Raw genomic sequence first — 26592 nt, forward strand, 5'->3', positions numbered from 1 at the left:
CGGCCGCGATAAAAGCGGCGGCGCCGCAGCGGAGCCGGAGCCGGCCCGGAGCGAGCGGAGCCGAGCGGAGCCATGGCCGCGGGGCCGCCCGGCAGCCGCCGCCTCCTGCCGCTGCTGCTGCTGCTGGGGCCGGCGCTGGGGCCGGCGCTCGGCCAGGGCCTGGGGCAGACGCGCTTCATCTGCACCTCGGTGCCGCTGGACGGGGACGTGTGCGCCGCCTCGGCGCTGGGCACCGGCTCTGCCGAGGAGCTGAAGGGCACCGTGCTGCAGCTGCGGGAGACCGTGCTGCAGCAGAAGGAGACCATCATGAACCAGAAGGAGACGATCCGCGAGCTCACCGCCAAGCTGGGCCGCTGCGAGAGCCAGAGCGTGCTGGAGCTGCCCGGCGAGGGAAAGGGCAGGAAGGGCTTTTCCAAGAACACCATGGGCGACCTGTCGCGGCCGGCCGCCGCCGAGACCCTCAGCCAGCTGGGGCAGACGCTGCAGTCCCTGAAAACCCGGCTGGAGAATCTGGAGGTACGCGAGGAGAGCCGGGGAGCCGCACAGCCGGGCACCGGGAGACACGGGAAGCCGGGCACCCGCGCACCCCGGCACGGGAAGCGCGGAGCCGGGCTCCGGGCAGCCCGCGGAGCCGGGCACCGGGAGCCGCCTCCCGCTGGTAACAGCCCGCTCCTCTGCTCGCCCCTTGCAGCAGTTCAGCAGGATGAACTCCTCCAGCCAGACCAACAACCTGAAGGACATCCTGCAGAACAAGATCGATGACCTGGAGAAGCAGGTGCTGTCGCGGGTGAACAGCCTGGAGGAGGGCAAGCTCAGCCCCCGCAACGAGTCCGAGGAGCGCGGCAAGATCGAGAGCACCCTCACCTCGCTGCACCAGCGCATCAGCGACCTGGAGAAAGGTACCGGGCGCTGCCCACCCCCGCCCGCCCGCCCGCGGGACCCCCGGGCCGGCTCCCGGAGCCCCCCCGCCGCTGGGCACCGGGCGCTGCCGCACGATGCGGAGCCGCTCCCGCGGGCGGATCTGCCGAGCCCGTCCCGTTGCCCTCCCGGGAGCGGTCCCTCTCCCCCAGCCTGGCTTTCCCCGTGGCAGGGGTCGGGACTGGCTGATCGCTGAGGTCCCTCCCTACCCAAACCCTCGCTCGGTTCCTGAGGCGGTCGGTGCCCGCGGGCTCCGCACCGGGGATGCTCCGGGCGCTGCCCGCCCCGGGGATTAGGGAGCCGCGCGGCGCCGGAGGGATTTGCTCCTCGCTGCCATCTCAAGGCCCGTTACATAACGGGGTGGGGAGGGGGGGAACCCCCAAAGGGGCAGAAAGGGGGCCCGGCAGGAGCCCACCGCCCCCGCGCTCCCGCAGGCCAGAAGGACAACCGGCCCCCGGACAGGTTCCAGCTCACCTTCCCCCTGCGCACCAACTACATGTACGCCAAGGTGAAGAAGAGCCTGCCCGAGATGTACGCCTTCAGCATCTGCATGTGGATCAAATCCAGCGCCTCCCCCGGCATGGGCACCCCCTTCTCCTACGCCGTGCCCGGGCAGGCCAACGAGCTGGTGCTCATCGAGTGGGGCAACAACCCCATGGAGATCCTCATCAACGACAAGGTACGGCCCCGGGCCGAGGGGAGGGTGCTGGGCTGGGGGAGAGCATGGGGGACCCCCGTGTGCACCACCCTGACCCGCCGCCCACAGGTGGCCAAGCTGCCCTTCGCCATCAACGACGGCAAGTGGCACCACATCTGTGTCACCTGGACCACGCGGGACGGCGTGTGGGAAGCCTACCAGGACGGCACGCAGACGGGCAACGGCGAGAACCTGGCCCCCTACCACCCCATCAAACCCCAGGGCGTCCTGGTGCTGGGCCAGGAGCAGGTAAGGGCCGGGAGCAGCCGCGGGGTCCCCGCTCGGCCGTGCCCCCGAGGGGACAGCGGAGCCCCCGGTGCCCCGCTGACCGCGGCTCCTCCGCAGGACACGCTGGGCGGCGGCTTCGACGCCACGCAGGCCTTCGTGGGGGAGCTGGCCCACTTCAACGTGTGGGACCGCAAGCTGAGCCCGGGGGAGGTGTACGGCCTGGCCACCTGCAGCTCCAAGGCACTCGCGGGCAATGTCATCGCCTGGGCCGAGGCCAACATCGACATCTACGGCGGGGCCACCAAGTGGACTTTCGAGGCCTGTCGCCAGCTCAACTAGGGCCACGGACAAGCGAGAGAAACCTCCTCAGCGGGTTCTTTTATTTATTTGTTTTTTTCCTCCTTCTTTTGCGCAAAAACAACCGAGAACGAAGCGACCCGACTCGTCCCGGGAGCAGGGATGCCCCGGCAGCGGGGCGCCCGCCCCCGGAGCCCCACGACCCTCCGGTTTCTGTCTTGCCAACGTCCTTCAACGCCTGCGTGCCTTGGCCTGGCGCGGCTGCGCCCCCCCGCCGCCCCCCGGCCCGGCCCCCGCTTCGCCGCCGCTTCCCTTGGGCACCGGCCCCTGAAAAGGCTGCGGGGCCCGGCCCAGAGCCCCCCGGGGGCTCCTCTCTGTGCAGCCTGACCCCCGGCAGGGTGCTGCCCCCAAAGCTGGGGGAGAGTTGCAACATCCCCCCCACCCCAGCTGCGCTCCATTCCGGGGCTGGGACTCCGAGGAGGGGCGACCCCTCCGCTGCCAGCCCCGGGAGGAGCCGCCCCCCTGCCCCGGGGAGCCCCGCGCCCCTCCCCGGCCGGCGCTGCCCCCGAGCACCACAGCCATAGCCCCGGGCTGCGGCGGGCACCGGGGCGGGACCCCCGGCGGGACCCCCCGGCCCCGCTCCCCGACCTGCCGCACTCAGGTACCCCCGGCCCCGCCGCCTGCAGCCCCCCGAGGCTCCTACGCGCCGTAGCTGGTGACAAATAGCCTTTACCGTCCCCTCCGGTCCAGCTCCCACTGACAGGTCTGAAGCCTTTCTGCTTTTGATAATACACTCTTGTTTCTCTTACTGTAAGGGGAAGTTTATTACCAATAAAAAAGGGTATTTTTATGAAGATAAAAAAAAATATAGAATTATCAGTGCTCCCTGAGAGAAAAAAAAAAAGTGCTTTGAGATTCTGCAGGATAAAAAGAGATAAAGAAGCGTATTTTGGGATAACAGATGCATTTTGTATGGTTTCCTTTTCTAAACTCCTGGTTTGTACTACAGATTGCAGAAATCACTCCCCAGCCCCCTCCTGCCCCCCCAGGGCAGCCCTGGGCGGCAGCGGAGGATGAGGCAGAGAATTCACCCGGGGCTCCAGAGCCTCACGACCAACTCCAAAGATGCGGCAAAGAGACGGGCGGAGCGGAGGGGTCCCCGCGGGGCCGGGAGCTCCCCCGGCCGGGGCTGGGGGCCCGGAGCGCGGAGCCCGCCCCGCCTCGGCCGCTCCGCGGGGCCGGCGCAGGCAGCAGCACCCCCAGAGCGAGACCCCGCGCACGGCTCAGGGCAGCGCAGCCTCGGCCGTGCTCTTGGTGCGAGAAAAAAAGCCCCGAAGCATCGAGAGTTAATTTCAGTTCCTCCCAAGCCCCCGTTCACATCGGCGAGCACAGGCACAACCTGCTGAGAACAACAACGAGACCACGGCACGGGTTTAACCTCCAGCCCCAGGTGCGTTGGATTTGCCAAAAAACCACGAAAGGGTGTGATGTCAACACAGTGTACATAGTGTACAGTAGGGGAGAGAATCGATGTATCTTAATTTGTCATTATTTTGCTAACCAAAGCTGTACATTTTTCCTACTCCTGGCTCTGTCTCCTTTGGGATTTGAAGGGGTTCTGACACCCCGTGCATCCGGCCCGCATTGGCAGATCTGACAATGCACTGTTTCTACGGATTCTCATGCTTTTTCCATTTTATTGCTGGGATTACATGAATTGTTGACTTTATTTTTACACAATAAAGCGTGAAGAAAGACACCGGCTTCTCTCACATGTGTCTGTTCCCTGAGCAGCCAGTGCTCAGCAGCTTGTCTTTTTCCACAGGAAGGTTTTGTGCCTGTATGAAGCAGAAATTTCTGCCCAGTTCCTCTTGGAGCTGGCTCAGGCACTCCCTGAGCCTCTGTGCCAGGCTGTCTCCTTCTCCTGTACCCTCAAACCACGTCTTTCCCTGCTTTATGTAACACGCCACACAAACTGATGTATTTTTTCCCCAAGCTGCTGTCTGGAAGCTCCCTCTGGGTCCTGCCAGGCTGGTGCAGGGACAGTGGCACCCTGGGGCTCTGCAGGAGCTCTCCCGGTGTGGGCACCAGGACAGACCCCGGGCCCGGCTGCCTCCGTTCCCTCCCCGCCGCTCCCTCGGGAGCCGGGCTGGGCTCCAGGCGCAGCTCCTGAAGGCAGAGCTCCCGGGGGAATCGGAGCTGTGGCTCACTGGGTGATGTGGCTGGAGGCCACCCGTGTGCCACAGACGGGGATAAGGCCAGAGCAGTGTCCCCAGCACTGTCCCCGCGTGCTGCAGCCTCCCCCTGTCCCACAGCGGCCGTGCCGCACGAATGGCATGAAAGGTACAGGGAGGAAAATCATCATTTGTTCCTTGCAGCCAGCCCAAAGCGATCTCCCACAGCCCCCCCGAAACGCCCCCATCCCGCTGCCCCTGGGGACGGGAGTGGAGAGGATCCTGCCTCGGGCACGGCAGGACACGGGCAGCAGCAGGGACACGGGGACAGCCTGAGGGACACAGCTGGGGGAGCTCAGCAGAGCCCTCGCAGCTGCCATGGCTGTGGGCAGCGACTCCCAGCTCCCGGGGTTGGGGGTGCCCACGGGGAGGGTCACAGCAGTGCCCACGGGGAGGGTCACGGAGGGTCCTGCGTCCACTTGTGCTGCATCTTCCCAAGAACTTCCCCCGTCACCGCAGCCTCTGGGAAAGGTGTCCCTGGCTGCTCACCTGGCACCTCGCACTCCTCCAGCTGCCCGCAGCCATGCCAGTCCCGTCCTTCCCCCAGCCCCTGCCACCCCCAGAAAGCCTCTTCCTCTCCAGAGCGGAGCGTTCGCTCCTGTGGCTGCTGCACTCCTTTCCAGAACGCCTCGAGCAACCATTGGCATACCGGGGAAGGGAGATGCTCCGAGCCAAACTGCAGGGCCGGGAACCAGGCGGGGCTCTCACACCAAAAGCCACGGACAGGAGCAGAGTGACAGGTGCTGGGCACCCTGGGGAGGGGACAGTTGGCACCAGGAACCTGCTGGGGGCAAGAGGAAAGGGGAGACAAAGAGGAAAGGGGAGACAAAGAGGACAGGGGAGACATCAGAGCTGTTTCAGGGCACTTCGCTGAGCCCACGGGGACAGCTGAGGGTGATGTGCCACCGTCCGTCACCCACAGGCAGAAATGAGACAGGGCACAGCCACGGCCGAGGGGGCAAGGAAGGGTGGGCAGCGACACGGGCACAGGGGCACAGTGGGCACTGAGGGGGTGCTGAAGAGGAGGGTGCAGCCTCAAGCTCCCCCTTCCCGGGTTCCCCAGATCCCCCCAGGTGCAGAAGGGATTCAGAGCAGCGTCTCCCCAGGCTCACCAAGGGAGCAGAGCCCCCCGCACGCCCCTCCCCAGCCCCCGGAGCAGCTCGGCCCTCGCTGGCAGCGTCCCCCCGCCCCAAAAGGCAGCTGCTCCAAGGACGGGCTGCTGGGTTCCGTGTCACTGGAGCAGCCCACACCCTCGCCAGGGGATGCTATTTATACCCAGCCAAGGGTGGCAGCTCCTGCCTGGCTCTCAGCCCCCAGCCCTGAGCAGGGCCTTGGCCCTGGGGTGCTGCCACAACACCCTCGGCCCTCCCGTGCCCGGGTGGGATCCCAGCGCCCACCCGCTGCTGGGAGAGGGAACGATCCGTGCCCAAGCAGAGGCTGCGCTGCCCTGCAGTCTGAGCTGCAATAACAAAACCACCCAAACAGGCGGGATCGGTTTTTCCTGGGGTGCCTGGCAAACGCTGCTGCGGTGGAAGTGGGGCTGTTCCCCACCCCGAGGCTGTGGCACGGCCGGGACAGGGCGGGGGAGGCTGAGGGAGCCGCAGGAACTCCCGCACTCAGCGGGTAACAAACCCCCCTCATCGCCTCCGGGCTTCCCGGGGCTGCGAGCGACCCTCGAGCTGCTCTTAGGCCCCCCAAAGCCGCGGGTATTGAGGGGTGCAGTGAGCTCAGGCAGCGAGAAGAGGCGGAGCAGTCCCGGGCAGCGCCATCCCTGTCCCTGTCCCTGTCCCCGTCCCTGTCCCCGCCGCAGCTCCAGGCACGACCCGCAGCGGTGCCAGCTCCAGCGGGAGGGAAGGAGGGAGGGAGGACCCTGGGAGCGGTGAGGAGCAGCCCGGCCCATCAATCTCACACCGTCCTGACACCTCAGGCTGCACCAGGAGCTGCTGCTGGGGTTTGGTGGCAGCAGCTCTGCGGTGACAGCCAGCCCCGAGCGCTGGGATCAGGGAGCGCCTTCCCGCCCCGGAGCACTAAATCCAGCAGCTTTTAGAGCAGATGGAGATCTTGGGCTGCGTGAGGACAGGCCGCAGGACTCGGGAGATGGCTCACAAATACCGACGGGGGCGAGGGCCGGTCCTTGAGGGCAGGACGCAGCTGGGATTTACAGCTCTGATCCGGCTCCTCTGCAGACACATGGGAGGGAACGCCGGGCCGGGCTCTGCATCCTGCTGCCTGCTGTGCTCCCTCCGCTCGGGACAGCTCCTCCGGGACTCCGGGGGGTGACAGGAGGTGATGGGGAGAAGAAAACCGAAATACGCTGTGTTTTACATCCCCGAAAAAAGAAGCCAGCGTGTCCTGAAAAGGCCTTTCCCACATCCCTGCCTGCACGGGAGCGCCTGGGGCCGCCTGCGAGCGGAGCTGCCTGCGGCACTGGGACCAGCAGCGTCCCAGAGCATCATCACCACGCAGCGCCCCAGGCGTGCGAGGCACTTAATAAATGCCGTCGTTGGATTAATTAGCAGTGAATGTGTCACGGCGCGCCGGGCTGCGGGAGCACATGGCTCCAGGAGACCCGGATTAAATATGCATGAGGCAGGGAACGGAGGGAGAGCCCCCGAGCAGCGCGGGGGGCTCAGCTCCCCGCCCGGGGAAACCACAGCAACGTCGGGCACGTGGCTGCAGAAATCTGCTCTGCCTCGGCTCCCCAGCGGAGCTGGTGGCGGGCTGGACACCCCCTCCTCCCCAGCACCGGGAGCAGCAGCTCCCGAGGGGTGCCGGCCCTGGGGCACGGCAGCAGCTCCAGTGAGAACTCCCCGAGCCGGGGCCGAGGGGCTCAGCCGGCTCCGGGCGGCACGGGGAGGGTCCCGCTGCCAGAGACCACCCGAGGCTCCCCAGGGACACCGGGTGACTCCCAGAAGCCACCCTCAGGCTGGCACGGGAGGAGGAGGAGGAGAGCAGGGAGATGGGCGGCCAAACACTGCCGGCAGGGCTGGGGACATCCCGGCTCGGGGAGGATGAGGATGGGATGGATCCCCGCGTGAGAGGGCGGGGGGAGCAGGGCCGAGCCCTGCCAGGGCCGAGCACAAGGACCGGCCGGGTCACCGCGGGCAGCTGGACACCTCCCCGGGCATGCAGTCAAGGCCGACAGACCGTTCCGGTCACAGGCGTGAGTCACTGGCTGCGACAGCGGCCCTCAAATGCCACTCGGGAGCCTTTGCTGGCACAGCATCGGCTCCTACACCCCGAGGCACTGCCCGGGCATCCTGGCCAGCCCAGCCGGGCAGGGGCTTCCTCGAGCTCTCCCTCCCTCCGGAGAACCCAACCAGAGCCGGCCGGGGCCGCACGGAGCCAGCAATTCAAGAGCAAACACTGCTTTTCGCAGCCCGCCGCCTCTCCAAGGTGCCGCTCCCCCAGCCAGGCTGACTCCGGGCAGCTCCCAGCGCAGGAGACCCCATCCCTCCCCCACGGGGGGCTGGCAGCTGCAGGAACACGGGCCTGGCCCCCGGTTTTGCCTTCTCAGAATCTTTTCACAGCTTTTCCAGGGCTCCTCCTCCTGCGACTTTCCCAGCTGCTGTCAAACGTCACCTTGGCAGCTGCTGCCTCCATCCTTCCTATTCATCCCGGCGGATTATGGAGGGGCTGGGATCGGGCTGCACCCCGGAGCTCTGAGGGGATCCTCCTCTGTCTGGGGGTCCCATGAGGGGTCCTGACCTCCTCCCGGGGGCACAGGGGGGAATAACACCCCATCTCCCACCGGAGGGTCCCCAGTAAGCCCCGCTCCGCCCTGGGACAGCCCGTGGGTGTGCACGGAGCAGAGGCAGACTCTGTCTTCCAAAGCTGATTAAAAATAGATGCAGCATCAAACTAATTATGGTGATTAATTAGCATTTGTGGAGCAGAGTGAGCACGGGAGGGGGCACACGGGGAGGAGTGGGTGGTGCAGCGGGGTCAGAGCCCACCCTGTGCTGCCCGGCACCCCCAGTGCCCCCGGCGCTCCCCAGGACTGGGGGTACCGGAGCAACACATTAGGGGGGTCCCCAAGCCCCCACTTGCCTCCGTGTCAGCAACAGATGCCAAACCCCACAGCGCTGCTGGAAATCAGGTCAGCGATCGCCTGCGGCACGCTGGAGCCTCGCTCATCATGCCGAGGCTGCGGGGCGAGGTGGCACAGGGCAGCCCCGCTCCAGCGGCCGCCCCCGGGCCCGTGGCAGCCAGGGCAAGAGGGATGGAGAGGTCTGGAGCAGCCCACAGATCCCCTCCTGCCCGGGAGGGGTGAGCAGGGCTCCCGTGTGCTGCAGGGTCAGCGCTTGTGGAAGCCGGGAATGACAGCATCCCGAGGACCCCACACCTGGAATCTGCCCCCCAACACCCGGTGGGGCGGGACAGCCCCACAGGGACACGGCGGCGCTGATTTGTTCCCTCTGGAAAGCAGAGCAGGACCCCAGGTGCCCCCAGTGACGGTGCCCATCCCCCGCTCACACCTCTCCAGCCCCCCCAAAGCCTCCCGTGCCCGGGGACCGGACGGTTTCAGGCACCGAGGTTGGATTTGGGATGGGCTGTGCTCCACAGCTGGCGACGCTTTCGGCTCCCTTCTGCTCCCTCCCGAGGCCCCCGTGAGTTGAGCCATTGATATTCATGAGCTGTGTGCAAGAGCTGGCATAGGAGCCCCGGGCCGGTGGGTCACGGCGATCCCGGCCTGCCCGGGACCCCCCAGCCCCGTTCCTCTGCAGTCCCGGCACCCAGGGCCCTTCCCCAGGGCTGGGGCACGCTCCCGCCGCCCTTTCCAACCGCGCCCCGGGAGCTGCTCCTGCTGCCTCCCCCCGCTCCTCCCGGCGCAGCTTGGCAGAGCCCGGGCAGCAGGATGGGGAAAGGAACCTATTGCAGCAAAGTGGAATTTATCCACCTGCAGTCGGAGGCGTGGGGAGGCTCGGGGCGGCCGCGGGGACCACCCTGAGACCTGCCTGACCGGGGGGCTTCGTCCTCAGCCTGTGGAGGGGGACTCGGCTCAGAGGTGACGACAGGAGGTGCCGGGATGTTGTCCCCAAGGGACTGGGATGTCCCCAAGGGACTGGGATGTCCCCGGCCCCGATGGCGCCCTACGGGTGGGGCAGAGCCCGGCTGCTGTCCTGCCCTGCCTCGGCTGTTCAGGCACGAGCAAGAACCACATCAAACTAATTGGATCCCAGTTTACCGCAAACAAAGAGAAGGCAGGTGACATTTACCTAGCGGGGTAATTGATATCCGAGCAATTTGTTGGAGTAACCTCATTACACGCCAGCTGGATTTCCACACCCTCCCAATCCCACTCATTACAAACAAGGTTTGTGTGTTAATCAGAGCGCTTTAATCACGGTGCTGCCCACCATCCCTCCGGCAAGTTACAAAGCCACCAGATTTATCACAGACTCCAAACACTCTCCCAAAAATCGCTGGGGATTTTAGAGCAGGCAGCGCTGCTCCTCGGGAAAACAGCGGATATTTGTCCCTGAAGTGATGCACAGGGGCAGAGCGGCTCTGGCACCACCTCTCCTCCCTTCCCGCAGGCTGTCCCTCCACCGCCGGCCCGGCTGATCGCCTCCTCCTCCTCCTCCTCAGCGCAGGCAGGAGCTGTTCCCTTGCCAGACACGCGGCTCCAGTCACAACACGAGCCGGGAGCCGCCGGCGGAGCCTCCCACGCGGGAGCCCAGCCCCACGAACCGACCCCACGAACCCAGCCCCATGAATCCAGCCCTGATTCCACAGCCCAGCCCCACGAACCCAGCCCTGGTTCCATAACCCAGCCCCACGAACCCAGCCCCGGCCGGCGCTGAGGCTCCGGTGAGCGCTGACCAGCTGGGCTCTGCAGGCACAGGCACGGCGTGCCCAGCAGGCACTCCAAGAAAAGCAGGAAAAAGCATGTTCCTAAGGAAACATCCTGCACCGAGCCCCCGAGGTGGGAACCAGCCCAGGAATTAGCCCTGGTTCCACAGCCCAGCCCCACGAACCCAGCCCCATGAATCCAGCCCTGGTTCCATAACCCAGCCCCACGAACCCAGCCCCACGAACCGAGCCCCGGCCGGCGCTGGGGCTCCGGCGAGCGCTGACCAGCTGGGCTCTGCAGGCACAGGCACGGCGTGCCAAGCAGGCACTCCAAGAAAAGCAGGAAAAAGCATGTTCCTAAGGAAACATCCTGCACCGAGCCCCCGAGGTGGGAACCAGCCCAGGAATTAATCACGGGTTGCTTTCATAGCCTTGGTTCTTGTTTTTAAAGCTGATGGGGCTGCCGGGGTGGGGACAAGGCAGTCCCAGCGTGTCCCCATGGACAGATCCGGCTCATGGGGACACCCAGAGCATCCAAGAGCAGCCACCCCCTGCACCTCTGCTCTGCCCCCTCCTCCTCCTTCAGCCCCGGGGTCTCAGGGCCGGCTCTGCTCGGTATCAATGACTCCTTGGCTACCAAAATTCCACCCAGCAGCCCAAGAGGGGAAGGGAGCACCTTCCAGCCCCCCAACAGGAGAGACCTGTTGCCCCACGGCTTTGCTGCCTTGCTTTGGGCTGAGCCCTGCACAAGCTGCTCCATCACCCTAATGACACAGCTCATAATCATCTCATTTGCTATTAATTTGCTTGTCAAGAGAAATTCCACTCATTTTCTTTTAATTAATGGGGCCTTAAAATAAAGCTGGGGGGGCTGGCAGGGCTCTGGTGAGAGGATCAGGGAGGATCAACCAACACCAACAACGGGAAGAGCAGTTAGGGGGGAGAACTATTTATAGGACAAAAGGAAGGGAAAAGTAAAAAAAAAAAAGAAGGACAAAAGGACAAAAAAAAAGGGAATCAAAAGCCTTGCAAGGGAGCCATGACGTTCCCCAGCTCCCTCTGCACACCCGGGCTCTGTCCAGGAGCCACCACATCCAAGAGGCCTCAGCTGCCACGGGAGGGGGGAGCAGCACTAAAAAGGCCCATTTAGAGCCCAAAGCTGGGGAATGCTCTGAGATCCAGGGGACACAGCTGCCCCACAAACACCAAAGGCTCTGGGAATGGGGAGAGGCTCAGCTGCTGGGCCCAGCTCCACACCCAGTGTGAGCACCCAGACCTGCAGCTGGGCCTGGTTTGGGGAGCCAGGAGGGAAACAGCCCCTCCTAAACCCGCCCAACCAAGGCAAAAGGAAGAGGAATGAGAACGGGGGGCAGGGAGGGGGGAAATCCCAGTGAAACCCTTCCCCCACCCTCGGCAGGAGTGTCCCAAAATACAAACCCTGAGTCACAGGAGCTCAAACTGCACAGGCAGCACCTACACTGCCACAAGCTCCAGACACGGAGGTGGGAGCCCATCCCACCCAGCCTCAGCCCCTGGCACGGAGCTGCTCACCCAGACCTGCACACAGAACAAACAGAACTGCATCCCAAAGCAGCTCCTCTCCCCTTCCCGAGACAAAGAAGGCAGGTGCAGGGATCCTCCTTCCTGCTCCCCAAGCATCCAAACACAACAGGGGGAGCAGATCCAGAGAAGCTGCAGCAGAGCTATTCAGCACCTGGGAGTCAGGAAACCAACCCCAAAGCAATTCTGCCCCAGTTTGTCACCCAGGAGGCATCACTGGGCAGCCACATTCCTGCCCCAGCCCCACAGCTCATTCCCCAGCAGCACGGGGGGTGACCAAGCCCTGAGGCACCTCCAGAGACTCCCAGCCAGTCCCAGGTGGAAATGGTGGAGAGAAAAACCCCTTGGTGATAACAGGAGGATTTACAACCAGTCAGCAATAGCTATTCTCAGATTCCCAACACCCAGAAAAGCCGATTTCCAGCAAACAGAGAGTTAAAAAAGACAAGCCATGTATGAGTTTATTTCGAAGGACACTCAAGCTCCACTCTCTGAGTTTCTCTTAAGAGGTTTCAAGCATTACAAAGCGATTTTCCCTTCCCAGGGTTATAAACCAATTAGATAAAGACCAAGTTAATCCCTTATTGTGTCCAAAGAGCCACAAGCAGACACCAAACACAGAGATTAGTCCCTTCCTTTAGGAAGGACTAAACTGCCACATTTGGGCAGCTGGGAGAGCATCCCACGGCCCAGGCAAAGCCCAAAGGCACAGCCAGAGCCCCTGGCCCTGCAGGGCTGCCAGGACACTGCAGCACCATCCCCTCCCAAAGCCTCCCAGGTGACTCCATCCAGAGTCAGCTGAGTTTACCTGGGCTTGGAAGGAGAGGAGTTCAGAGCCTCACGCAGAGGGAAGCCAGGACAGTGATGCAGAGCTGGTTTTTATGGTGTTTTTTTTTTTTTTTTTCACCTGATTTTCCCTCACTCCCAGGGCAGAGGCAGCTGGGGGGGGCTCAGGGCAGCTGAGGACAGCAGTGTCCCCTGCAGTGTCCCCAGCCCTGGATCCCTCACAGGCTGAGCACACGGACCCTCCGTGGATCAAAACACCCAGATCCCAGCAGGAGCAGCCAGGGACAGACCCTGAACAACCAGAGCCTCATGTTCCTGTCTGAGCTGGGCTCAGTTCCTTGAGCTTCCACTCAAATCACAGCTGTGGCTGCAGAGCCTCCCCTGACCAACCCACCCCAAATCTCCCATTGTCAAATACCAACCAGAAGCACACAGAAAGTGACCGATAGATGAGGGATTAAAACCACAGAGGTTAAACATGAGATGAAAGGCAGGCACTCACCAGGGCAGGAGAAGCCAGTCCCACACACTGAAGGTTCCCCTGTTCTGCAGGGCCATCCTGGAGGAGCTGCTCCCCACAGCTGAGCACACTGGGGTGAATCTGCAGGGAGTGTGCTGTTACCCAGAATTTGGAAGGAGCCAGGGATGACCCTGTGAGCTCCCAGCACAGGCCAAATCAGAAACAAAGATGGATTTCCCTGGTGTTCTGCTCACGAGCTCTAGCAAGGAGCTGTCCCCTGCCCACCCTGTCACTCGTGCCTGAATTAGTGACAGGTTTCAGAAGACTGTCCCCATGGCCAGAGAACTCACTGGTTTGTGTGGGGCTGGAATGAGGAATGAAGTGGTCCCTGCTGGCTGTGGCTCTGTGCCCACCCTGCTCCCTCAGGATGGGACAGGCCGTGGCAGAGACTGTGTCTGTGCCGGGAGGGGACACATCTGTCCCTGTGTCCCCTGTCCCCTGCCACAGCCAGCCATGAGCCCAGTGCTCCCTTTGCCCTGGCCTGGCAGCAGCCCTCAGGATCAAAGGAGCAGCTTCCACTGTGGTTTTCCCTTGCAGGCTCTGTCCACCCGTGGGCAAACCCTGGTGTGAAGCAGCTCTGAGGGTTCCCGGGAGAGGTGGCTCCTGTGTAGGGCTGGGAGCTGCAGCTGCTGCAGCTTTGGCTTCTAAAACCTGTCAGCAAAGGCTTTTCAGGGAAGTGCTCTGCCAGTGCCTGTCCCCAGCACTGCCAGGACCAGCCCCAGACCTGCCCAGATGGCCCCAAGGGAGCAGGGTTTGTCACTTCCTCCCTTCCCCCCCTGGTTCAGACCCCAGCACAGCAGCGGCACAACAGGCTGGGCTTTGTCCTCCCCACCCAGAGGAGCTCCAAGACAGAAAAGAACAAAAGTTGTACAACAAATGTATGCAAAATTTAAGTTAAAAAGCCCACAGCAGTCTGACCTGAGCACCCCTCCCCACCCCCAGGAAAACATCCTTCTTCCTCTTCAGGCTGGAATCTTACACAGCCACACCAGGATCTCCCAGAGGACCTTCTGCTCCTGCTGCTCTTCAGAACAGTCAGGAATCACCTGCCAACCTCAGCCAGGATCCCACACCTTGGAGAAGTTTTGGTCTTAGAGGCTGGATGAGGGTTGAGGATGATTTGGGCACAGAGGCTCTGGGCTCTGCTCCTCAGGCCGAGCTGGGGCTGGGCCAGATCTCCAGCCTGGGATCCTGGAGCACTCTGTGTGTCAGGAATGACCTCCCCATGCTCCTGGGAGAGAGATGATTCCTGCCATCCTTTCCCCTGAGATGTTCCTTCCTCCAGAAGAGCTGGGCAGTGGGGCTGCTGCTCCCCAGGGACGTGCATGGGGCATGGCACAACCCAGGCTGCAGGAACAAGGGGAAGCTGCTCCAAAAGCAGTGGGAAGGGAGGGCTCTGTGCCACAGAGGTGTGGTGGGAGACACAGGCTGGCTCTGCAGTGGCAATGTCTCAGCATCTCTGTAAATCAGCCCCTGCAGCTGCACAAGGACTCCAGTGAGGTGTTGCAAACTTACACGTGAGCCTTTGCTTACACAAAGATTTTAACAGTACTTGAAAATGAACCCTGAGAAATTCACTGCATGGATTCTCCCTGAGCAGTGGCTGGCGCTGTCCTGTGGGACACAGCCTGGCACAGCTGTCCCCCAGGGTGGCACTGGGCTCCTGCATCCAGCAGGACTCAGCCTTGGTGCAGGAGAGAACCCAGCAAAGAGAAGCTCTGCACTTTCTTCTGGTACAGACTAATCCTCCAATTCATCCTCCTTTTTGCTGCAGGGATAAAAATGAGAAAGTAGGAACAAGTCTGACAACAAGTAGAAGCCAACAGGCACAAACAACTGGCACTTGCTGAGCTTGAGCTGCACCCCAGGGGCAGATTTAGCCCTGAACTGACACCCGCTGGCCCACCTTATGTAAGAGAGGGGGACTCTGACCCTCCCCAACACCTGGCGGCCAAAACCAGCTCCCTTCAGGTATTTCTGTTCCTCCTCAGGTCACACCTGTGGGCGTTAGGGCTTTGCTTACGAGCAGTGCTGAAAAAAGAGCAAATCCCCACTGCCCTTCCCCAGCTCAGGACACGGCGCTGCCGGCAGCAACGTGTGAGGCAGCGTGGCCACAGGGAGCAGAAATCACCTTCTGGAGGCTGCACATGTCCTGAGCTCCCCACCGAGCTCACCTTGTTACCCTGCCTGTACCTTTAATGCCATTACTGCAGCTCATGCCACCAGCAGATGCCCTTTGCCCACACACCCACCTCTCTGGGCTGGCAGGCACAGCCTCCAGCACCTCCACTGGAGCGCAGGGCTGCTTCCGAAGGTACTCCCTGGACCTGATGTCAGCCTGGAAGCAAGCAGGGAGAGGAGTGAGCATGGGCTGAGCAGCCTGGCTGGTGCCTCCCCTGTTATCCCAGTGTGCCCACCCACCCTGCTGCCAGCACATCCCACCAGGAACACCGGATGGCTCAGCAAGGCACGACAGCCTGGGGCAAGGAGAGCACCAGCCACGTCCCAGGAACTGTTAGGAAGTGTTGCTGGGCACTTACTGGGTGTTCCTGCCCTCAGCCTGACGTGTTTGCACAGCCCTCTAGTGCTGCACGACACCAGCAGCAGACCCTTGATGCCATCACAAGCACACCCCGGGCTCTTGGACAACTTTGAGGACTGGCAGTTGATTTTTACAGTCCTTCAAAGTTTTTTCTCTTTTAGAAATTTCTGCGCCATTTCTGAGCAGCTGCTGTGCCCACCTCAAAGGCAGAGTGTCTCTCCCCACCTACAAAGCAGGATGTGACCTTCCCAGCTGGAAAAGCTTCACAGTGTCTGGTGATGAGCTCAGAAATTGGGTTAACACATCCCTGGGGACTGTCCTTGAAGCACTGCTGCTCCCCAGGAGCCTCTCCTGCAGCCCTGCCAGCCCCCAGGCCCCTCACCCTGAGCCCTTGGTGGAGGCTGTGCCTGCTGCTGGAACCTGCTCCACAACTGCAGAGCCTCCTGCCAGCTGAGAAGGAGAGAGTTACATAAGGGGTGGTTTGTTTGGGAGATTTTTTTCCCTTCTCTCTATAATTGGACAGTTTCATAACCGAACTGACAAATAACTTTGATCACTCTTCAGGATAAGCGATTACGTGATGGATTTTATAACCAGGGGAGGAGGCTGCTCAATAGTCCCCACGGGCAGAGCAAGGAGCAGGAGGCAACAGATACCAACAATTCTAGGGAAGAAAAACCCCAACCACATTCTGCTGAGAATATCAGCTAGTGCTTGATGAGGTGGCAGTTCCCAGGCAGGGCTCACTCCTAACACAGCACTGGAGTCAGCTTAAGGTGGTGATTAACCCAGGCTAATCAATAAGATGGATCACTGTCCACCAATAATCCTCAGAGATTTGGGCTATTTTCAGAGGGCATGAGTGCTGGCTGTGGAAATGTTGCTTTGCCTGTTACCTGAGGGGCCAGGGTGCTCCCTGGGCACAGCAGGCTTGGAGGGGGTGCCCCCAGAGGCAGCTGGAGTCTCAGGACACCAGTGACTGCTGTCCAGTCCCAGAGGAGAGGCTGATGCCTTCTCTCATTCTTCTGAGGGCAAGTGTTCAGCGTTTCACAGAGGGTGCCCTGCAGGCCTGCCCTTCCTGGTGGGCTGGAGCACCCTCAGGCTGTCCCAGCAGCTCCTCCTGATCCAGCCCCAGGGGCACCCAGGCACTGAAGGGGCAGCTGAAGGAAGCAGCAAGTGAGGAGGAGGCTGGGCAGCAGCCAAGCAGGAACGTGACCCAGAGAGAGCAGAGCAGGCTCCTGGTGCAATCCCTGGCAGCTGGAGAGTGGCACCAACTTGTGCCTCCCTGCTGGGCACAGGAATCTGGGAATGAGCAGGCTGCAGTGTGGGCAAGCACCAGGGAGGGCTCTGACCTCTGCCAGGAGCAAGAGCAGCTCTCTCAGTAGGACCTGGGAGTGTTCCAGGCTCACTCAGGGTGAGTGCTGTGCTGCTTGTTCTGGGATGGCAGTTCCTGCCTGGGAGCTCCGTGCAGGATCTCAAAGGGAGATCCTGGCTGGGCCTGGCCTGGCACGTGGAACAAGGACAGAGTGGGATGTAAATACTGATTGCAGGTGACAAGGGCAGCTCATCCCCCTGCTTCCTCCGAGATCTCACTTCTCTCATCTGCACCACAGCCAGCTCCTTGGCAGCACAACCACACTGTGGGCTGAATGCAAATGGAACCCCTCCTGCTCCCTGCCTGGATAATATGCATTCCTGGGAAGCACCACATCCCCTAAAGCAGGAGGCCTGAGCTCCCACAGCAGCTGCACTGCACATGCTGCCCTCACACAATCCTCAGGAGCTGTGGACAGCTGAGCTCTCACAGACCACTTCATTTCCAGGCCTGCCACAACTTCCAGGTCAGGACCTGGTGATCCACAGGTCTTTCCTGACACTGGGAAATCTGTAAGCACTTCTCCTATCAGGTCTGCAGTTTCTGGAGACGTACCATGGCAAAAAGGCCACGTCAGTCATCCATGGCAGGATTCTCCACAGCCTCCTACTTCCTAACTCCAGCTGCAGGTGCTCAGGAGCTGAGGCTTTCAGCTCTGCCTGTGCCAGGAGCTGTGGCAGCCACCACACAGAGGAAGCACAGTGGGGACAAGTCCCATGGAAAGGTTTAAGTGTCCTCGTCTCCTGCCATCTCTCTAGAGTAAACACACTCTCCTGTTGGATTTTTCATCTCTCTGTAAGAAAAGTGATAATAATTCATTCCATCACTCCAAGAAAAAGGTCACAGGGAACCGGAAGAGGCTCCGAACATGAACAAATCCTGGAGATAGCTGAAAGCGAAATGAGGGTGATGAAAAGCTCCAAGACACCTTTCTGTTTCCAAAGGGAATGCTTCTCCCTTCCCTGTGAACACAGACTGCAGAGCTGGCTCGGAGCTCTGCAGAGGCATCTGGCCCTGGCTGGAGCAGGTTACATAAGGAGCTCCAGCAGCCTCCTCCAGTCTGGCAGGTACTGGGGCTGAGACTGGGAACTGCAGCTCTGCTCTGGACACACCAGGGCTTGCTTTGCTCCAAGGAGTTAAGATTTTGGGGTAGTTTATAAGCACAGTTTCAGTTCCAGGGAACACTGCAGCTCTGGAGCAGCAGGGTCACCCAGCACTGCCCCGGGGCTGCTCAGGTAGGCACACCCCAGACCCCACCAGCCAGGCACAGCAGCAATGCCAACAGGCTGTCCCAGGGCAGTGTTAGGGACAGGGACACCCGGGCAGGCCCTGGGGTCACTCCTGGCTCTGGGCTGTGGAGCCACCAACAGCAGAGTGATCTCAGGAAGAATGGAAGCACTTGCCAGACCAGAAGTCCTAGAGGCTTTGAGCTTCTCCAGAGCCCTTCCCCAAGTTCTGCTGCGATTTAAAATCAGCCAAGGCTGAGCCCCAGTGGCAGCTACAGCTCGGTGACAGTGATGCAGTGCTGTCACCTGCTGGCTGGTGGCTCCGTGCAGAGTGCGGCAGCGGGAAAGGTCCAGAGGAGCAGCACTGAGGGCCGTGCTGGGCTCCAAGCACCCGGGAAAACTGCATTCCCAGCTCCTGGGGATTAACACCAGCACGGCAGGAGCTGCCTGCAGCGAGCAAGCAGCGCATCAGTCAGGCTGGGTCTGCAGGCAGGGCTGGGAACGCTGCCGGGCACTGCGTCAGGGGAACGGGCCTGGAAGGATCAGTGAGCACCACCACGGGCTGGGGGAACTGCCCAGCAGGAGGGTGTCCCCAGCAGAGGAGGGGCAAACTGAAGCTCTGAGCACAGGGCTTGGCAAACCCTGCCCCCCCTGCCCCCATACCTGCCGGATGGGCTCCGGGACGCGGAAGCGGCAGCAGGCCCTGACCAGGCGCACGGCCGTGCCCAGGCTCACCCGGTGGCCCACGGACACGTACAGGGGCTTGGAGCTGTTGCTGTGGCTCCGCAGCACCTGGGCAGCCAGAAAGGAGAGATCACGCACTGGAGAGGCTCATCTGAACACACGCAGAGGGGCAGTGGAACTAGGAGCCAGCCGGAGCCCTCGGTGGGGTGGTGGCTCTGTGTTTGCAGCTCCCAGCCTTCCTGAACACCTTCCCCACCCCAGTGTCTCCTGCAGGGACTGTGTGTCCCCCGTGGCCCTTCCCCAGACGCCCGAGGCTGCTCTGGGATGCAGGAGCTGTGCCAGCCCAGGCTGACAGCACCCACAGGAAGTGTCTCCCAGCTGCCTGTTCCCACCGTGCTCTGAATCAGCCCGATCCCGGGGAGCTGCCAGGGAACTGGCACCTCTCCCAGACTGCAGCTCACCATCCAGGCTGCTGGAGCACCTCAGGAGCCACAGCCACGGACAGGAATGCTCCCAGCACTTGAGCTGCCAACTCCCTACAGCCACCTGAGCTCTCAGGGAGGGGTCAGCAGTGTCACCGGTCACCAGTTCACACCTGCCCTCCCGCAGGGCATCACTGAGACAGCCCCACTGTGGAGAGGGACAAGTGGCCAAGTGGCAGCTTACCATGCCCAGGACCTTCCCCGAGGCGCCTCTCAGTGGGAATGCCTCTCCTGACCTCTGCAGGGAATGAACCTAGGGATAAACACACACACAGTCAGCTCATTAGCATGTAATTGTAGGTGGCTGTCCAAATTCCCTTGGGATGTGAAAAAGCAGAAACAAATCCCAGCCTGGCCTAACCTGCTCCTTGTGCAGCTCGTCCCTAACCAAGCCATCCACGTGCAGGAGGTTCTTGGCCACGCCAATGCACGGCAGGTCTGTCAGGACCCCGAGGTGACAGGCTGTGCCAAATCCTGCCAACAAGGAGCCACTGTAGCTGCAGGACATCAGGGAACAGGAACACCAAGGAGCAGCACAGGGAGCAGGAGAGGAGGGCTCTCCAGGAACAGCCTACCTCTGGGATGGAGCAGGCCATTCCCATCTACCAGAAGCACCTGAGAAAAGCAAAGGAGAAATGTTATTTCTTGGGCACTGAGAGCACTCCAACGAGCAAGGAGAGATGCTGGCTCTGGGGGAAGGAGAAATCTCTTTTGGTTCCTCAATTCTCCCTGTAAGGCTCTTCCTGACTGCCTGACCCTAAAGCAGCAGCAGTGTGGGACTGGCAGTGCCCTGCACACACCACAGGCTCCCATGGGAGACCTGGCTACTCCCAGCTCCACATCCCTGCTCCCCAAGGAAAGGGCATGGATGCTCCAGCACAGCTCTGCCCGTGCCTCTCCTGCCCCGGGAGAACACCTTCCCCAGGACTCTGCAGCCAGGACAGCCAGCTCGGGACAAGGGAAGCACAGCACACCTGAGGCTGGAGCTGGGGCTCCTCCTGCTGAAGCCTCTGCACAGCTTCCACCAGGACAGGGACCTCCCTGAAGGCCAAGAAGCCGGCCACGTACGGGGCGGTGACGGGCACCATGCGGCAGTCCTGGTACAGCACCTGGGGCAGGCACAGACAGCACCCTGCCAGAGAGCCCCTGCACGCCCCAGAGCTCCTCCTCTGCTTCGTGCCCTCTGCTCATCCCTTTTAAACCCACGGACAGGTCAAAGCAAACGGTGTAAGGCAGCACAAAACCGCTTCCCGCCTTGCCCTGCAGATCACAGCAGGACTTGAGATTCAGTTCATTAAAATCCCAGCAGACAGCATCAAACTTTATTTCTCTCCTTGTTAGAGCTTTTACAGTGAAAGATAATTTTTATGTTACTTTGAAAGCTGGGAAAGAGACCAAAAATCTTTATTAGTTCAAGTAAAACGACTGTGAGAAGTGAGACCCACGGCGGGTTTGGAAAAGCTTTCCTATGTCACAGCCCATATAATCAGCTGGTTCCCAGCAAGAGCTCACCCACAGGACTCTGCACTGGAGCACTGCAAACAGCTCCCTCTGCCCACGGGCACCAGCCCCCGAACAGGCACGGCAGCTGCTCTGGACCTGGGCGAGTTCCCAGCCAAACCACAAAACTGCAGCTGGGAGCTGTTTAGCTGTTTGCATCACACCTTCCTAAACTTCTGTCTAAATCCTTACAGGTATTTTTTACACACACACACACACACACACAGGACCATGGAATGGTTTGGTCGGGAGTGATCTTGCAGTCCCTCCCATTCCACCCCTGTCATGGCAGCGACATGGAATGGTGTCCCAGGCTGATCTAAACCCTGTCCAGCCTGGCCTGGGACACTTCCCGGGACCCAGGGCCTGCCCACCCTCTCGGTGAAGATTCCTCCCCAGTATCCCACCTGCCGCTGCCCCACGGTCCCGGGCCGGGCGGTACCTCGAGAGCCGGGTAGCTGAGCACGACCAGGGAGGCGCAGGCACGGCTCTCGTCCCCCTTGATGTAGGATAAATCCACACCTCCCACTCTGTGCAGCCCGGAGAACTGCGGGTCCTTCTGCCACTCCTCGGTGTCCTCCTCCACCACGCCGGCCCTCAGCCGGGCCTGCTCCCTGCGGGGGAGCCGCTTACCGAACCCCGGCCCGAACCGCGCCCCCTTCGCTCCCCGGGGAGCCCCCAGACCCCAACCGGAGGGCCGAGCACCGGCGGCTCTTCCCGAGGGTGCCCGGTCCTTGTGGGGACGCGGTGCCGGGTAGCCCCGAGCGCGGCCGGGCCCCGTCCGAGCCCCGTTACCGCTCTCAGCCCCAGCCCCAGCCCCGTTACCGGTCCCAGCGGCGCCGCCGGGCGCTCCCCGCGGCCCGTCCCAGCCCGAGCCCCGTTACCGCTCCCAGCCCCAGCCCCAGCCCCGTTACCGCTCCCAGCGGCGCCGCCGGGCGGGGGACGCGGCCATAGCGGCGCGGGGCCCGCCCGTCCCGCAGCGCCGCCGCTCCCCGGAAAGCGCGGCCGGGCGCGGCCGTTCCGGGCCGGCAGCACCGATCCCGGCAGCGAGCGCGGAAGGAGCCGGGAGCAGCTGCGGGAGCTGAACGAGTTTATTGAAGGGGAAAGGGAGAAGTCGGCCCGGGCTGAAGGCAGCGGAGGAGCCGCGGCCTCAGGGCTCCCTGTGCGGGTCCCGCCGCAGCGGGGGCGCTGGGCAGGAGCCGGTTCTGCAGCCAGTGCAGAAGGGAAAGCATCAACCCTGGCCGAGCACGAGGGCACCGTGATTTGTAAAAAAATTCCTTCATGTTCCTCCAGTGGCTCTGGAGCTGTGTCGATCCAGGGTTCACACCGAGCTGCTGGGTCTATTTCACTCTCCTTCTCCTCCACGGCCACTCTCCTCTTCACATCAGGTGTAAAAACAACAACCCCAAACCCAAAGAACAAGCAACAAGCCCCAAACAAATGCCCAGAGTTCCAGAAGCCTGACACGAGTGTTGTGGCAGGCCCTGGCAGGGCTCTGTCCTAACTGTCCCTGTGCTCCCTCTTGAAGACAGCAGCTGCTTTCCAGGTACCAGCGGCATGAGACAGAAGAATTTCATCTGGGAATGTGTCTTCCAGCTCCAGAGCTAATTCAGAGTCTTTGGCACAAAGGTAAGGCAAGAGTGATTCCTTCAGGCTGGAAGACAGAGCAGAATGGCATGAACAGCAGGGTACAGCAAAGCTCAGGTTCCACAGTATGAGTGCACTGCATCACCCAAAATACTCAATATCCACAAGAGAACAGGTGTGTGTGTAGTGAGAAGGGTTAAACAGCCATGTGGAGGCACAGAGCCCAGCAAGGGGAGGCTGCAGGGCAGAGCTGAGCTCTAGGGCTGAGCTGTGCAGAGCTGTGTGCCTATCCCTGAAGGCTGGCCTTGAGCACCATGGAGGTTTTTTCCAATCTTAATGAGTGATTCTGTTCTTATTTAATCCAAGTGCCTGCAGAAGTGCTGGTGTTTGTGACCTGAACAGCAGCTCCTGTAGTGTTCCAGCAATGTCCCCAAGAGAGCCTGTGTGAGATGGAAGTGACACGTGCCAGAAATGAGTGTGGATATTCCTGATGCTGCTGCCTGGGCCGTGTCCCCCAGGACATGCATGTGGCAAGGGAATGTTCCCACTGTGTGCATGCTCAGAGGCAGAGAAGGTTCAGTTAACAACTGTGGTGGCTTTGGGTGTGCAACTCCTACCTCCACGTGGGTTTGAATTCAGTCACAGCTTGGACACATCTCAGCTTCAGGATGATCATTTCATGGAGCTCCTGCAGGAAGGTTTCCAGCCTGGAGTGGACCAGGAAGGTGTGCAGGAGCTTGGCAAGCTCTGGGGTGAGCTCTTCTTTGTAGTCTGGACTGACATCTGCAAAAGGATCCTAAAAATGCAGCGAGGGGAAAAGAAACCCAAACACACATGTGAGCAGCTGCAGGCAGGGCAGGGCAGAGGAGCTCACACAGAGGTGCTGGGGGTGCCATACCCTGCCGAGGCGCAGCAGCTGCTCAGATTTGTGGGCACACAGGAGCTGCCACAGGCCCATGCTGTGCCTGAGCTGGCACCGTCTGAGCGCCTGGAAGAGAAGGACAGCTGTGGATGTGAGGAATGTCCTTGGAGCCTCTCCCCAGCCTGCCCTGCCCAGAGAGAGCTCAGCACAGAGCTCATCTTGGCCTGGGTGGAGCCCATCTGCCCTCTCATCCTTCCCCATACGCCCTCAATAATCCAGTTTTTATCCCACAACATGAGTGGGAAAGTGAGAGGGCTCTGTCACACAGCCTGGATTTAGCATAAACCACATTTTATGCCACAAGAATCTGAGCTTTGCCCTCAGGACTCACCTGCAGCACGTGAGGGTTTGTCTGATCCCCCATCTGCAGAACTTGCTCAATATACTCAGTCAGCAGCATGTCAGCATTCTCACCAGCCATGGCCAGGAAGCCCAGGGTGATCTCAGTGAGGGACAGGGCATCACACACATCACTATAGGACTGCAGCTCCCCACTGATCGTGTTCATCACAGAATTGGGCAGAGCACTCTGAAAACCACAAAGTCATAGTTAATACTGTTTTAGAGCCATTCCTTTTTCTGTTCCAATTGCTCGAGTCATGGGAGACAACAGAGCCCCAGATTTAGGAAACTGAAATGCTGAACCATCTCCCTTCTCTTTGTAAATCCTGACTGACAGCACAAGGCCAGATTGCACATACCCGAGGCACGCTGAGAAATCAGCAGGCAAGCCTTTGGATGGACAAGGCAAGGCACAGAAAACCCTTGGAAAAGCAGGGATTTCGTGCTTGCCCTGCTTCCTGCAGTGCAGAAACCCACCTGCTCCAGCTTGTTCCTGACATCACTGAACAGCTGCTCGTAGTTCCGGTCATGTCTGTGCACCAGGGTGGGAATTCCCTGTCAGGAGAGAGAAAGCCATGGATGTGAAGCCTGGAATGCTGCTCCCAGAGCCCTCCTGGCTGCACAGCGCCTGCCCCTCCTACCGTCAGCGTGATGAGTGGCTTCCCCTGCAGGAACTTGCTGATCACTTGCTGCTGGATCCTCTCCAGATCAAAGTCCTGCAAGGTCTCCCCTCCCTTCTCCATGCTGTACTGGCAGTTGGACAGGATCAGAGGGATCAGGTCCCTCTCCACCTCGTAACTGATCAGGTGCAGGTCGGCCACTTCCGAGGGGCTGACCAGGTACCTGCAGGGAGCAAAGGGCCTGTGTTCAGAGGGAGAGGCCTCTGTGGAGCAGGGAAACCTGCCCGAGAGGGAGCAGGGGATGCAGCAGAGCCCAGGGAGCGGAGCAGCTGCACACCTGTCATCCTCCTTGGTGTGCCTGTTGACAGAGTGCACCAGGTCGTTGTGCAGCCCGATGAGGTAACTGGCCAGCGCCGTGGAGCACAGCCCCAGCCCCCGGCGCCGCGGCAGCAGCACCTCCAGCCTGCTGTCCAGGCTCAGCTCGGCATCACAGTAGCCTTTAGGCAGCTTGATTTCCCCTGAAATACAGACAGCAGTGTTTGAGGAGGCCCAGAGCCAGCCCAGGCTGAGCCAGGGCAGGAGGAGGTGCCGAGCCTGGGAAAAGCCGCGCGCTCGGCGTTACGGACGAGCACGAAAGGGGACAAGGTGAGGTGAGAAAGGAAACAGGTTCAGGTCAGAATACTACAACAGGGAAACAAATCCCTCCCCTTGTACCTACATTCTTAAAATTCAATGGCCAAGCCCAGTTTTGAGGATATGCCTCAGCATCAGTGATGGGAGGAACCTGAACTCAGAACGAGGAGCAGGGCTGGGAAAGAAGCTGCTCACCATTGGTGTCCAGGGAGCTTCTCAGCTTGTTCCAGACAGACAGAAACACATTCACTCTCCTGTCCAACAGGGCCCTCATCACATCTGAGAAACAACAAAAAGATAAATCCATGAAACACCTTTTCCTGGGTGAAACTCTCCAATACAGGGATCTTCAGAGCACACCACTGAACTCCAGGCAACTGCTCAAGAGACTAAACAGACACCAAACACCTTTCTAAAGGTATCAAATGGAGTCATTTGCTCAGTTTATTTTTCCATTCTTGTCTGCTCCTGCACCACCTTTATGTACTTTTCCATAAGTACTTAAAAGCATCAGTAATTGTACTTAAATACAATTGAAGAAGTTGCCACAAACTTCATGAATGGAAGGGAAGAACATTAATTTCACTCTTCAGGCAAGCCCTGCTCTAGAGCTGAGCTTAAAATGCCCACAGAACCACTGCTGCACTGCACAGAGTTCCCACCCTCATAAAAAAATCTCCTGTACTTAATTCCCTTTAAAGTCATCTGCTAACTTTTCCAGTCCTATCCAAGTCTTCAGTTAATTTGGGTGAGAGTTAGAAGGAAAAAGTGAGTTTTCACCTTCACTTTCTATGGGACAATCCAGCACTTTCTGTTTCATTAATTACAATTTTGGCAGTCTCCTCACCTGAGTGGGGTTCCCTGAGGAATTCCCTGATGGAGCAGTGTTTAATCTCTGCTGTGTTCTGGAATTGCCTCACCAAATCTTTCTGCAGAGCCAGAATCTCTGGGAGGAATTTCACCAGCCTCAGCTCACTTTCCTGGAAGAGGAAAGGGAGCCTGTGGGTAAGGTTGTACTTGGACAAACCAGTTGGGAATACTTTTATGGAATTACTTCTTAAATGTTTAAAAGACAACAATCTCTTCTGTGTTCATTCTCAACATCATAGCATGAACTGACACAATCCAAATGTGGTTTAGTCCTGGGCAATGCCAGGCTCTCACCCCTGTGCCACCCCCACCTTCTGCAGGAACTTCCAGAGGAGAGGGACAGTGTCCTTGGCATTCTTCTGCTGCACAACGTGGCCCAGGTTCTCCACGGAAACCCTCCTGCGGCAGCTCCACATCTTGGAGTGGTGGACATGGCTGTCCCCTGGCAGCTGGGACAGGAATGCAGCTGGGTCCCCATACACTATCTTCACTATGGGGTTGGAAGAGATTCTGTCATCCTCTTGTATCAGTTGGTTTAACTTGAGTAGCTTTTTATCCAAATCCTGCATTAAAATAATAACAAATGATTGGATATTGTGAAATACCTTCAGCTGAGCTAAGCCATTTCTGCTTTTCCAGATAAACAAATTCATCCCAGAACAACCCCAGTCTCAGGCTCCCATCTCCCCAGGTAGAATAAAGGTGGCTAATCCTTAACCTGCAGCTGTGCCATGGATGGGCTGGCTTTAGGAACAGCCAGGTGAAAAGTGTAG

General features: G+C 60.3%; 4 protein-coding genes across 7 annotated transcripts in view; 2 read left to right on the forward strand and 2 right to left on the reverse strand.

Moving 5' to 3' along the window:
• Positions 1-72: 72 nt before the first annotated feature.
• On the forward strand, positions 73-2955 carry NPTX1 (neuronal pentraxin 1). Its single transcript, XM_041409083.1, has 5 exons — positions 73-516; positions 692-899; positions 1353-1597; positions 1685-1864; positions 1961-2955. Exons 1-5 carry the CDS (start codon positions 73-75, stop codon positions 2180-2182), a joined length of 1299 nt encoding a protein of 432 aa, XP_041265017.1. The 3' UTR covers positions 2183-2955.
• On the forward strand, positions 2303-10181 carry LOC121338446 (translation initiation factor IF-2-like). The gene is made up of 5 exons (XM_041409399.1): positions 2303-2475; positions 2588-2801; positions 3190-3454; positions 8436-8587; positions 9915-10181. Exons 1-5 carry the CDS (start codon positions 2303-2305, stop codon positions 10179-10181), a joined length of 1071 nt encoding a protein of 356 aa, XP_041265333.1.
• A 1992-nt stretch (positions 10182-12173) lies between these two features.
• Positions 12174-21815, reverse strand: ENDOV (endonuclease V). 4 transcript variants are annotated; one of them, XR_005953009.1, is made up of 10 exons: positions 21760-21815; positions 21288-21459; positions 20320-20454; positions 19921-19960; positions 19707-19819; positions 19530-19598; positions 18843-18971; positions 15289-15374; positions 14943-15034; positions 12174-14804 (listed from the first exon to the last, which is right to left on the reverse strand). XR_005953009.1 is itself a non-coding variant. In XM_041409082.1 (9 exons), exons 1-9 carry the CDS (start codon positions 21795-21797, stop codon positions 14777-14779), a joined length of 810 nt encoding a protein of 269 aa, XP_041265016.1. In that variant the 5' UTR covers positions 21798-21815; the 3' UTR covers positions 12174-14776. The 4 variants fall into 4 exon arrangements, 1 of the variants encoding a protein (XP_041265016.1); XR_005953010.1 differs by lacking the exon at positions 14943-15034 and adding an exon at positions 17509-17746; XR_005953011.1 differs by lacking the exon at positions 20320-20454.
• A 110-nt stretch (positions 21816-21925) lies between these two features.
• Positions 21926-26592, reverse strand: part of RNF213 (ring finger protein 213) — a 43930-nt gene continuing 39263 nt past the window's right edge. Inside the window, exons 55-64 of the mRNA XM_041409400.1 lie at positions 26131-26382; positions 25797-25929; positions 25145-25228; positions 24654-24834; positions 24338-24539; positions 24174-24251; positions 23686-23883; positions 23331-23420; positions 23050-23228; positions 21926-22499 (exon numbers count right to left, since the gene is read on the reverse strand). Of these exons, the coding sequence (XP_041265334.1) occupies positions 22346-22499; positions 23050-23228; positions 23331-23420; positions 23686-23883; positions 24174-24251; positions 24338-24539; positions 24654-24834; positions 25145-25228; positions 25797-25929; positions 26131-26382 (1551 nt within the window). The 3' untranslated portion in view covers positions 21926-22345. The remainder of the gene's footprint in view (positions 22500-23049; positions 23229-23330; positions 23421-23685; positions 23884-24173; positions 24252-24337; positions 24540-24653; positions 24835-25144; positions 25229-25796; positions 25930-26130; positions 26383-26592) is intronic.

This window comes from Onychostruthus taczanowskii, unplaced genomic scaffold (assembly GCF_017590055.1).
Source record: "Onychostruthus taczanowskii isolate IOZ18803 unplaced genomic scaffold, ASM1759005v1 scaffold30, whole genome shotgun sequence".
In the NCBI taxonomy this organism is placed as follows: Eukaryota; Metazoa; Chordata; class Aves; order Passeriformes; family Passeridae; genus Onychostruthus; species Onychostruthus taczanowskii.

What these genes read in the sequence shown, in the direction of transcription:
- NPTX1 (XM_041409083.1), top strand. Translation starts at nt 73, where the DNA reads ATGGCCGCGGGGCCGCCCGGCAGCCGCCGCCTCCTGCCGCTGCTGCTG. An exon ending in CATCAGCGACCTGGAGAAAG is followed by an intron (nt 900 to 1,352) that starts GTACCGGGCGCT and finishes GCGCTCCCGCAG; the next exon opens with GCCAGAAGGACAACCGGCCC. An exon ending in AGATCCTCATCAACGACAAG is followed by an intron (nt 1,598 to 1,684) that starts GTACGGCCCCGG and finishes CGCCGCCCACAG; the next exon opens with GTGGCCAAGCTGCCCTTCGC.
- LOC121338446 (XM_041409399.1), top strand. Translation starts at nt 2,303, where the DNA reads ATGCCCCGGCAGCGGGGCGCCCGCCCCCGGAGCCCCACGACCCTCCGG. An exon ending in GGGCACCGGCCCCTGAAAAG is followed by an intron (nt 2,476 to 2,587) that starts GCTGCGGGGCCC and finishes CCCCCACCCCAG; the next exon opens with CTGCGCTCCATTCCGGGGCT. An exon ending in CCCCGACCTGCCGCACTCAG is followed by an intron (nt 2,802 to 3,189) that starts GTACCCCCGGCC and finishes CTGCCCCCCCAG; the next exon opens with GGCAGCCCTGGGCGGCAGCG.
- ENDOV (XM_041409082.1), bottom strand. Translation starts at nt 21,797, where the DNA reads ATGGCCGCGTCCCCCGCCCGGCGGCGCCGCTGGGAGCG. An exon ending in CGGCGGCGCCGCTGGGAGCG is followed by an intron (nt 21,460 to 21,759) that starts GTAACGGGGCTG and finishes GCTCCCCCGCAG; the next exon opens with GGAGCAGGCCCGGCTGAGGG. An exon ending in TGGCCTGCTCCATCCCAGAG is followed by an intron (nt 19,820 to 19,920) that starts GTAGGCTGTTCC and finishes CCTTGTTGGCAG; the next exon opens with GATTTGGCACAGCCTGTCAC.